The 12,743-nt window shown below is 34.5% G+C and overlaps 1 protein-coding gene across 1 annotated transcript in view; it reads right to left on the bottom strand.

Moving 5' to 3' along the window:
- Window positions 1-12,743, bottom strand: part of SYNJ1 (synaptojanin 1) — an 85,220-nt gene that overhangs the window by 34,096 nt on the left and 38,381 nt on the right. Inside the window, exons 10-14 of the mRNA XM_021678001.1 lie at window positions 12,156-12,237; window positions 9,734-9,886; window positions 6,684-6,840; window positions 4,080-4,103; window positions 1,158-1,349 (exon numbers count right to left, since the gene is read on the bottom strand). Coding sequence (XP_021533676.1) covers window positions 1,158-1,349; window positions 4,080-4,103; window positions 6,684-6,840; window positions 9,734-9,886; window positions 12,156-12,237 — 608 coding nt within the window. The remainder of the gene's footprint in view (window positions 1-1,157; window positions 1,350-4,079; window positions 4,104-6,683; window positions 6,841-9,733; window positions 9,887-12,155; window positions 12,238-12,743) is intronic.

Below are 12,743 nucleotides of genomic sequence, written 5' to 3'. Positions count from 1 at the left end.
GCCCAAGTATTCAGAAATGACGATAAGTAGCTAAAAAGGGCCTATAAATGGTATGGACTGAGAAACAAAACAAATAAAACTATTTACTGACTGCTATTAAGTGCAAGGATTATACATGCCTCATCTCATTTACCCCACACTTTGTAAGACAGATTATTTTTGTCCTTTAGTTGCAGACAAGATCCTGAGGCTTTGAAGAACCTAAGCAACTTGCCCCAAAATTTACACATAAACTGCAGTGTGGCACAATGACGCCAGAACCAAACTGCCAGCGTTCAAATCCTGATTTTGCCATTACTAACCACAACCTTGGGCAGGTCGCTTCCCCTGCTGTGTCTCGGTTTCCTCATCTGTGAAATTAGAATAATAATTGCATCTATGCAGTAGGTCTGTTATGGGGAATAAATGGCTAGATGTACAGTACTTACAGAATCGTGGTTTAACTGTTATTTTTTTATTACCACTACTACGACAACAACTACAATTTCAAACTGGGTTCAATGTAAGTGAAAAGGGGCATTTTAAATAAAAGTCTGGGGAAAACCCCAGGGTTTAAGATGTGACTGACTACAGATAACTAAAAAAAAGAAAATCTGTATCTCACACTTTTTCCTATGCACCTCACCTTTATACATATTACTTGCTAGATGTGTACCATTTGAAAAAGGAATTCGAAGTGACTTTTAAAAAGAGAAGGCAGCCTCAAATTCATGCTTCTAATCAAAATCTTAAAAGCATCCTCAGCTCAGTGTTTGGTTTGGGCTATTAATGACAACGAAGTTTTTCCAAGGATAAATCAGTACTGTTAACTTATAGAGTGCCAACAAATGTCACAACCAGTTTTGTAAGATTTTTCATAATCTACCCCCCAAATACTTCTTACCTTGGTACCTAGAGAACTAGATTTGAAAAATGGAACATACTAGGCTTAAAAAATTATCAATCACAAAATAAGCTTGCTTTGTGTCAGTTTAAAAGAATAAGAACAGAACAAGTTTTTCTTATGTGTGGTTACCTTTAAAAGGTTTGGCCTTCATACTTACAAATCCAAGTTTCTTTTATAAAGTAATGCATATTGTGATGTGTTACATTTGTTTTATAGATTAATAAACCCCAGCCAGGATTTAGTAAGTGAATCCATATTATAAAAAGCGGACCTTGAAACTCCTGGATGCCAGCCAACTTGGGTGCATCAAGAAGCCAGTCGGTGAGTGTCTGATTCTTAAAAGCTATACTGCGAAACTGCTTCCCACCATTCACGTTCCAGGTTCCAACACATACTCGAATTTTCTTGGGTTTTGAATACTTGTAGAAATTCTCACACATGCTCTTGAGTACTTTGGAAGATGCTAAGCAAAAACAAAACACAACAGAATCTTAGCTGCCTTAAACCACTTTCAGAAATCGATTTTTATACCTCAGAAATGATGTATGGGAAGTACAATTATCATCAGAAGCACAAACAAGCATAAGACACATGCATAGCCCAGCACGATGCAAGTGACCAACACAATTTTTTTTTAAAATTTGACATTTAATACAATCGTCACAGTAAAAGTGCTATTACACAATTATTGCAACAACATAAAACATGCAGAACAGTTCTGTTTCAATGAAGTAGTACATTGTTTTATAGTGTACAAAACTAGAGGCTCTACATTTTTAGGAATATAGCCATTGATTTTCATATATCTTTCATTTAAAGGCTGGTAAAAATATAAATCTTATTTCTTATTTCCAAACAAAAACATTTAAGAACATTGACATTTAAGATTCTAGCTACCGACAGGTGGCTTGATGAAAAATGGCTCCCTGACAAAAACGTACATTATGTACGCTAGTGAGACTTCAGAGATTGACGTCACTACAAAATTCTTCCCATCTTCCTGGGAGTAGTAGTCAAAATCCTTAACAATGGTCTACAAGGCCCTAAACAGTCTGCATTGCTATCCTGCCCTCATCTGCTACCTCTTTCCTGTTGGCTCACTGCTGGGCCACTGACTCCCTGCTGTTTCAGTAAGAGGCCAGCCTGCTCCTACCACAAGGCCTCTGCATTGACTGTTTCCACTGCCTACAACATTCTTCCCTCACCTCCTTTGGCTCTTTAAGTTCCAGTGAGGCTTTTCCTGACCCATCTTATTAAAATTTGCAATTCTGTCCCTAACCTTCCATATCCCTTCCTTGCTTTATTTTTCTCTATAGCATTTATCACCATTTACAAACTGTGAGTTTTATTTATTTATGCTGTAACTATCTGTCTCCCCTCTCAAGAGTGGAAATTCCATGGGGGCAGAAATGTTGGTCTGTTTTGTTTACTGCAATATGTCTAGTCACTAGAAGAGTGTGCCTGGTGCATAGTAAGTGCTCAGTAAATCACTGTTAAATGAATGCTCAATACACATTTGGATCCTCAATCTCTTCCTGCATATTTTTTGACTACCATCTATCTTCCTTCTAAATCATACTTCATTTTGACTAAATTAAATTCTCAGCACTTAAAGTAGCTAGAACCTTAATAGGACCACAATCTAAAAACAGAGAACGAACACTTAATTGGTAATTAATTGGTAAGAGGAAAAGGAAATCACAATGATTCTCACCTTTTGCCATATGATTTTATTTTATTATTATTAATTATTTTATGATACTAAGATACAGCAGACTCATGACAGAATGAGAGTGAAAAAGGCAAATAACATTTTAGTATTATAATGAGAACAGTTTGACCAGTGACTCTCCTAAGGGAGCTGCTGTAGATATAAGCCCACCCCCACTGTTCCCAGGGACAGACATGCGGATTTCTAGCCCTCTTGCTATTTGATTTGATTACTTGTAGAAGGTGTTGGGTGGTAATGGAAGCACATGATTTGTTCCCGTCTGTTGGTGTGGTTAACTGAAAGCTGGCCGTACCTAGAGAATCATTCCCTATGACATGGTCTTTAACACTGCCATTGTTATTATGATGAAAACTGCCTCTGTGATCCATTCTATATCAAAACACAAGTTCTGTAATGATTTAAGAGCTTAAAATACTCAGCAAGACAAATAATGAATTGTGTGAAAACATGTTGCCATGTTGTGTGAACTAATAAAGTCAAATCAGTTTATACATGGAATAAAACGTTTTTAAAATTTTCTAGTTTATTCTTAACTGGTTGCCACCTTAATGTGCAGAAAGAAATGAGTCTGTGTTCAAACAGATGTCCATTCCTAAATGCCATATCATTTCAGAAAATGGATTTCATTACATAACTCAAAAATATATTCAAGTGCTCTCTTCTTCCATCCTTCTCACAAAAATAACCAATAGTTTCTCAAAACATTCTGAACAGCAACTAAGCAAAACAAATTTTAAGTGATACCAAATCTTAAGTGAAGGGAAGAAAGATGTCTTTTTCTGCTAAATTTCTGGCAAGAATTTAGCCTTTTTTGTTCCTTTTGCCACAGATTCATGTTTAAGGACAAGTTCATAGAACTTGTCCAGAAAAGGCAGGCATGAGATTCACAGCAACAGGAAACGGTCCTAATCACTTAATTCCTCTAACTTTGTTAGCAATCTTGATGCTTTTTAAAAGAATTCAGATCACATTTTAGTGCAGGTCTTATGGTTACAGAAAATATTTCCTCCACAGTATGAGAAAATAAGTCAATGCTTTTTCTAATATTATATGTGAGAAATGATGCAAAGTAGTCATCAATATCATAGACAGTACTCTGAAATTAATCCAAAATAGTCTTTTCTGGGTTTTTCCCATTAGCCTATTAAGAGTGTAAGGTAGAACACAAACAATGTTCAATGAAATATAAAAGTGAAATTAAAACTAGATGAGCTATATTTAATTAGAATTAAACATTTGCTATAGGAAGACAAACAGCATTACATATTTCCTTCTAAACGAGGTACTTTAGTTTTCTCGACCTTAAAATTTTTTTCTCAGATTACAACAAGATATCAATATATCCTGTTAGAATCTGAGGGCAAAATAAGAGAAAATTTCCATTTATATGGCTTTATTTACTTACAATATCAACTTTAGAAAAATTTGCTTTTATTTACAGATTGGTTTTCTATACTGTACCTGACTGTAATGTCTGTTCAGAAACTATGGATGCATCAAGAAGAAAACAAAGAATCATTAGTAAAACAACAAGTTACAATTAAAATCTAGAGTGTTATGACAATACATTCTAAGATGGCCTCACTTTTTTCTTTTAAGTCGATTTGATGACTTTTTTTTCTGATGGCTATAGGACACCAAAAATTAAAAATAAATGACAATATCTGATGCAAACCCTCAGCATCTAAGAAAAATCCTACAATGACTCAGTGACGTCCAGAGTTTCATAATCAGGAGGTCCTTGGCCTGCTTTTCAGACTGCCCCTGTGTGTGTGTGTGTGTGTGTGTGTGTGAATATGAATCTGAAAACCTAAGGAGCGAGAGGATATTGAACACATGAAGGATACTACCTTAATATATACCTTTTAGTATTCTTTCTGGGACTCAGCTGATAAGTACAACCAGTTCAGTTATAACAAAACATATATATTCCAAAAAAATCAGCATGCAGTGCAAAACTGTACAGATTCCCATAGTCACAGAGCTTAGGGGAAAAACTGGATTAGGGCACAACACTCAAAACCTTCAACAGTGACACACCAAAAAAGATGGGAACCTAATAAAAATAGTAGTACAGTTTTACATTGTTAAATAGCTTGAGAGGTATGAATACTCCTTAAATATGGCATTTCATGTTGAAAAAGACCTAAGTTTGCTTGTAGAAGTGGGTGTGTCACACACACACACACACACACACATACACAAAGAAGTGGGCGTCAGGAGGGTTGCAGCTTGTGAGTAAGCTGACCCTTGAGCACACGGGTCTGAACTGCACTGGTCCACTCAACATGTGAATTTTTTTCATTAAATACAGTACTGTAAATGTATTTTCTTCTCCTTGTGATTCTCTTACCATTTTCTTTTTTCCAGCTTATTTTATTGTAAGAATACAGTATATAATACATATAACATACAAAATGTGTTAATCAACTGTTTATGTTATCAGTAAGGCTTACAATCCACAGTAGGTAATTAGTAAGTTTTTAAGGAATCAGAAGTCATACATGGATTGTTGACTCTAGGGGGTGGGCACCCCAAGCCCCGTGTTGTTCAAGGGTCAACTGTAATTGTGAATGATGGAAGATGGGTTCTCTGAAATTGGGATGGAAATTGGTAACACCAAGTGTGAATGGGTATGTCTCATAACACACCTGGGGGAGCGAGGTAGAGAGAGGTTTGAAGTGTATGCATAAGTGTATGTTTTGTTTATTTCTTTCTACCCGTCTAAGTTCTGCTGGGTGAAACCATGCATAAACTAATGGAGAATGGACATTATGCCCAAAATGTTCCCTCAAGAGCATCCATGTTGGAACAAATTCCTATTCTCAAAACAAGCATTATTGCAGAACTGACTGTACTTCTTTTTAGGCTTATTTGACACATAGGAAAATGTGCAGGGAAATTAAAAAAAAAAATGATGATCAAGTTTGGGAATTCTTAGCTTCCTCACTTCTCTTCTTTCCTTCAATTGCTTACTTTCAACTGTTGCTTAGTCATGCCTCCATATCAAAGTAGGAACGGGGGAAAGAAGTGTTAAGATGCCAATCAGCTAAGTCTCCACTGCTGGGAGCCAGGAAGAAAGCCTGAAGTTAAAAGTAGTAGCTAAAATCAGACTTTGTTTTCTAGAGCTTTAGTAGGGTCTCAGCCCCCCAGCCTAGTAATAGATCTCTGAGGGGCAACTGTAATCAACTACCCCCAGCGACACACAGAATTCTGAAAGAATCCATGATGACCTATTTGACCAAGTAATTATCCAAGAGCACATTATTTGACGAGGAACAATTTCTCTTACATGCACAGGGAAAACTGAAAGGTTTGGTGTGGGGATAACAGAAGAAGTAAAAATGTTCAGAATGTTGAAAAGTTAAGACAAAAAAAACATGGAATTAAGGAAGTTAATTCATTAAGTTCTATAATGAATGTTGAGTTTTCCCATGATACTAAATATGTACTCAATGACATGAGCTCAAATTCTTTCACTTTTAATAAAAGACTCAGTGAAAGATAAAAAGCCACCTTGAAAATCATGTATTTATGTCAAATATTAAATAGTGTCCAATAATAAGCAATATTTTAAATTATTAATATGATTTAATGCTTGTTCAAACAATAGAAAGACCAAGTTATAGAAATCTGGGGTTAGTAATTAGCAAAATAACTAATATAGGTACTGTTTTTCTCAATAAATCATTCGTTTTCTATATAATCGGGTTATTGAATGTTCTATTAAAAGTACTAGCTGAATACTATGAAATCCTGCCTTATATAAAGTTAGCAATACTTAAACCATTTACCCCCTCAGTCCTATCTATAAAACAAAACATGCATGGGCCTCATTTTAGAGTTTAGTAATACCACTGATGATAAAAACATTCCAAAAGAGATCAACTTCCTTTAGAGAATGCAATTTTTAAAATTTACATTGATAGAAATTTCTCCCAAAACTATTTTAATCAACTCAATCTAAAAAATATTTATGTACATAAATTTACATTTATTTCTTGGACTTTTAGAAGGGATATAAATAACATAAAAGTAATCAAAATATAAAGTAAGTACGCATACCACGCAAACTTCCTGTAGTTAAAAGTGCTCGAGCTTTGTCAGCTAAATCACTATTTAGAGTATTTCCCAGAAGTAAAACATCTATGGCCTCTTGCTTGGAGCTGTCAAAGAAGTTATTTTGAATCGTTCTCGTAACAGAACGAGCACCATCTTTTAACTTTCCAGCCTGTTGGGAAAAAAAAGAGCATGGACTTTTGTTCCAAAGAGTGTTGATTTTACTCAGTAGACACTTTGAAACTTTAAACCAGTTTTATATGACTTTATATGCAATAAAAAGGACCTAATCATTCTATTTTGAGTATCAAATCATCATATTAAAATGGCTCAAGATGTCATTGTTTCTTTTCCTTTTGGATAATAGCTCTGCACAAAAAGATGGAAAAAGCTCAATACCACAACCTCACCCACTAATGATATCGAGAGCTGTAAATGTTTAAAATTGTTTACTACAAAGGAAATAAAGTGAAGTGTACTTATTTAAAACAAGAAATTTACTTCTTACACTGTAACTTTTAGAACTGGGGATGGAATGGTGGGGAGAAGCAGAGGAGATCAAGGATATGGTGAACTCATACGCTCTTAGAAAAACTTCAAAGTACTTTAACAGTAGAAAAATAAAATTGGAATTGCTCCTAAATAACTTTAATATTAGTTAAAACTAAGACTGAACATAAGAATGAAGGACTAGTCTAAAAAGAAATTTATCATTATAGTTCATAAATATTAAATGCAAACTACAGTTTGTATATCTCAGGTCATTTTATTGCCTATGTAAATATAAATAATAAAAATGATAAACTTAGGCCAATTCCTATAGTGAGGGAGCTGAGTATAACTTCTTTTTTGAGTGCAGCTGAGACACAATGTTACATTAGTTTCAGATGTACAACACAGTGATTAGATAACACCACCAGTGTAGCTACCATCTGTCACCATGAAACGTTATTACAGTACTGTTGACTATATTCCCTATGCTGTGCCTTTTATTCCTGGATGTATTCATTCCATAACTGGAACCCTGTATTTTCTGATTATAACTTTTAATAAGCACATATTTTACTTAGGCATGTTAGTTTCCATAAAGATTTCTTTTGATCTTATGAATTTTGATGTCTTAAAAAAAAAAAAAAACCACCAAACGCTTGTTTGCAATATGTAATTTTCATTCCTTATAGAAATATCAGTAATTTGAGAATTAAAATGTTATTTCCTTCCACACGATAACACATACAAATGCATTATTTGAAAAGACACTCACCGTTCATATTATCAGGCAATTAATCAAAAGGAACCCAGAGAAAGGAAAAGAAAGAGCAGTTCAGATGTTAGAGTTTAGTTCAATTCAGACTAGTATATTTAATATGTGAAATTTCGTTTCTATTATGTTAGAGACAAAAGACCACTGAAAATATATGTAACCTCTGTATATATACTGTCACAGTCACTGCAGAAACAAAAAGGCAGAAGAACATAAAAGAATATTTTAAGCAACAGTTGTAGAGAATCTAGTTTTAACAGTAAGAATGATATTCTTTATTTTAAAGGAATAATAAATGAGGTTTAACAATTTCAGGTTTTCAAAAATAGGGCCCATTTAAGAAGTAAATATTTGTAAATGTCAACAAAATCATTTCTGTAGGGGCGCCTGGGTGGCTCAGTCGTTGGGCGTCTGCCTTCAGCTCAGGTAGTGATCCCGGGGTCCTGGGATCGAGCCCCGCATCGGGCTGCCTGCTCAGCGGGAAGCCTGCTTCTCCCTCTCCCACTCACCCTGCTTGTGTTCCCTTTCTGGCTGTGTCTCTCTGTCAAATAAATAAATAAAAATCTTAAAAAAAAAATCTTTTCTGTGAATTGAACAAAAGAAGTTTCGCAGGTAAGGCCAATACCTCTGAACAGAGAGAGGCATGGCATTTTATGAGATATAAAAGAGCAAGAAGATTTAGAAATTAAAAGAAGACTTAGATATGATGAATGGTCTTCAAAGAATTTCAGGTGCCATACTGAGGGGGCTGCAGAACTATAAAAATGTTCAATGTCCTTATTTCTATACTTGAGGTAATCTGGAGAACTGTAGAAATTTAAAATGTTAATAAAGTCCAACTGAGAACAGGAGGCTTAAAAGGCAATATTCAAGCATATAAAATAAGTCCCTCAATAAGTGCCAAATAGTAGAGGAGAAAGTGGTCTGTAGATAATAAGGCCACCAATTAAAAAGTAATGATGAGGCAAAGAATTATAAGTAAGTCCATCTCCCACACTTCTTTTGTACATTTTGATAGCCTCCTTTTCAAGGTAAGATAAATAAAAGAATAGAAACTTAATAATCAAGCCCTAAAGGTGTTGGGCTCCTAGGAGGTGTTGCATAAATTGTCCAATGATTTGTTCATCCATCCACTATTTGTCACAATTCTATTAAACAGTAGGCACTACAAGTGCTGGGAACACAAAGTCAAATGTGATAGGACCCCTTATCAGGATGACTATGGTTAAAAAAAAAATAATATTTATAATAAAAATAAACAACATAAAGTGTAAAACAGATACGTAAGGGAAACTCATGAAAAAAAAAAATGTAAGCAATACCTACATAGGCCTACTGGATTATATCACTAAACAACTAAATATGTCATACTAATACCCCCCAAACCTAGGGAAATAACTCTCTTCCATCCAACCACTGGTATGTGTTACAAAAGGAAGTGTTAAAGAGGACATAAAGGCATAATAAAACAGAATTCTGAAACAGATACCTAAAATAACCCAACATTCATTCATTCATTCATTCATTCATTTATAAATGAGAGCAGGGGGATGGGAGGGGAGGGGCGAAGGCAGAGAATCCCAAGCAGACTCCCCATTGACCCTGGAGCCTGCAAGAGGGGTGGTGGTGCCCAATCTCAGGACCCATGAGATTATGACCTGAGCCAAAACCAAGAGTCAGTCACTTAACTGACTGAGCCACCCAGGGGCCCCCCAACTATTAATTTAAAAAGAGATGATTTAAAAGCTTATTAAAAGGATCTTTTGCAATGTTATGATAAATCTAGATCTACCTTAGCCTTTCCTTCAAGAGCTCCAGTCCCTGCATATATCTTACTGATTGAATCACCATTCACGGACCACATCGACCTAAAAACTTCTTGAAAGCGAGTCACCAACTGAGGCTTTTCAGCTAAGCCGAGAGCTTCCAGCTGTTTAGCTAGCATCTAAAACAGCAAAAGAGAAACTTTTATAAGTATATTAATACACTGTGATGTGACTTTTTAAGAACTACAAGAATCAAATAAAAATTTACAATTTATAGGACTATGTGGGACGGGGTTCTGAAAACCTACCAGTTTACTAGGTAGGCTGTGTTCTGTCCCACCATTTCACTTTTTAAAGTAAATACCACATCAGTGAAGCTTACAAATAGCTTAATATTCCCATGTAGCAATATTCTTTCTGGTTAAATGATAAAATTAACCTTATTAAAATGTCTCTATAAATCAGACTGGTTTACCTTGTTCATGAAAAGAATTATTCAACAGCATGTAATAGAGCACAGAAAAATATCTGCCTAGGTTATTTAAATATATATAGAAATAACTAATTTTCTTTAATGTTTGGATTGGTTCTACACATTTGGGTGATTAAAATCAGGAGATTATGAGAAAAGTAGAGTTGCTCTTGAACTATCACAAAAATAAATAAATTAGTCCTATTTCTAAATAAAGTCATGATAGTTTAGTGTATAAAACCTATATTGGTAATGTGTATAAAGGGGAACTGGGGGGAACACATCATGTAAGAATGCAAGGTCTTCAGGCCACCACAATTCCTTCGTCTTTGAATGAACTTTGGCCTTTAAATCTGGCAGCCAAAACAATGCATAATCTTTACCCAGTCTATTTGTCTAATTTGGAATCCAGTCATGTTTTATGCCTTGCATTTTTACTTAACTCCTTCTCATTTGTGTTTCCTTTTATCTGAAAGTATCGTGATTATCCATATTTATAGAGAGATCAAAAACTAAAGTAATATAAAAAACACTAAACCAGGTTCATTTGGTTACCTATGGACTTAAACCAGAGCTATTCTTCGTCAGCATGAATAATACAAAATTAGCCTTCAGTACTACCTCTATCATTTATAGCTCCCTCTCTTCAAGGAATTTGGCAAAACTAGTCTTCACTTCTAGTTTGGCTTTGCCTACTTTAGCAGTAAATTTTGTAACCAGTCAACCAATTGCTATATACAAGGGAGTACTCTCACACCTAGCTACCAACAGTGGATAGTCAGCTAAGTCAGATTCTGAGAACTAACACTTGTTATACTTTTAATGAAGACTTTCAAGTATTTTAATAAGTTTAACTCTCAGAATCTAAATAAACATATTCAGCCACTTAAAAACACAACTCAAGACAAACCCAAGCCATGTGATAAATGCCATTCAAATGACCAAATCCCTGCTTTCAGTTTTCTTGTCTCTGTCATATTTTCTACATTAATTATAATAAGATTCAATGACAAAATCTTTAAAAAGGCACAACAGTAAAATTTATTTAGCTACATGAAGAATACATTTCTGTAGCAGAGAATTCTACACACTGTGCTTTCATTTTTGAGATAGAAAGAACCTCAGCTGCAAAGTAACGAATTAACCAATGTCCTGGCCAAATTTAAGATCATTAACTGGAAGAAATAAGAACATGTTATTTCCTATTCCTGTTTTTTTATAGTATTTGAGAACTATGCTAAGTTCCTATGTAACTAAATGAAGACCCACCACAGCCTTATGACCCCTACTGTTGCATAACAGGGAAGACTTAGAAAGCTCAGCATTGCTAGTATGCCATATAGTTGAGACTATGTCTGTATTAGACTGAATTTATGGATAGGTGGTAAAGAAAACAACTTTTAAACAAAGACTTTGTTACAGAAGGTGAATCTCATTCACTCTCTCATTCTCACTAATAATTGCATTTTCACCAATCCTGTTTTTAGTAGCTGACTGATTTGAAAACACCATATAAATTGCACTGGGTTATAGACCATCAAAAATATAATCCTATAGATGTGAAAAAAGATCCTCCCCAATTCTGAAGAAACTACACAAAGAGCAAAGGCCAATATATATATACTATGTTTGTGTGTGTATGTATATGTGTGTGTATAAATATAATTTTTTTTTCTTCCAAAAGGCAAAAGAAGTAATTGTTGGAATAGCATAAATACCAGTTTTTAAAGAGAAAGTTAAGGAACAATACAGGGAAATATCAGCTCTCTAAGAGAGTATTTGGAACAGGTAAAGGGAACATTTAAATGAAAAGGAAGTTTGACGGAGGGAAAATCCATAAGAGAAGAAATGCCTTTAATGAAGTATAATTTCATTTTATGAAAAGTGACTAATGAGAAACATAAATATTACAAAAACATTGAAAGAGGCATTTGATACAAGTCACATACATACATTTCAACTTATTTTTTTTTTACCTCTAAGCCAAGGAACGCCTGCACACTATTTGTTCTATCAAGACAGTCCAAGCAGTTAGTTCGAACTGTACCACTCTGGCATCTGCAACAAATTCAGTAAAGTTTAACAGCTAGTTTGAAACACAAATAATAAAGCTAAAACAAAATGAGAACAATTAAGGTGATTAAAGTACAGCATCCACTTTTTACCCCCAACTTTTTATTACTACAATTTTCAAACACACAAAAAAGATGAAAGAATTTTACAGCAAACATCCACATACCCACCATCCAGAGTCTACAACTGTTAACATTCTGTCATATATTCTTTATCACATACTTATTTATCTACACCCACTTATTTTTAATTAGGCCAGTAGTCAGGACCTAAATATGCATTCAAATTCATAACCCCATAGGTCTTTGCACATAAAAGATAATCAAGTATTTATGGAAGAATTTTAAAAGCCTAAGATGTTATCTCTACTGACCTCTACAAATTTCTATGGCATTGATACTAAATATTGCACAAATTGAAAAAACTAAAAGTTTGAGCTTTGTTCACTAAAGTTTACCTCATCCTATACTCTGACCTTAGTTTTTTTTAAT

Source organism: Neomonachus schauinslandi, chromosome 1 (assembly GCF_002201575.2).
Source record: "Neomonachus schauinslandi chromosome 1, ASM220157v2, whole genome shotgun sequence".
Lineage (NCBI taxonomy): Eukaryota > Metazoa > Chordata > Mammalia > Carnivora > Phocidae > Neomonachus > Neomonachus schauinslandi.
This window is presented reverse-complemented; position numbering and strand designations above follow the sequence as displayed.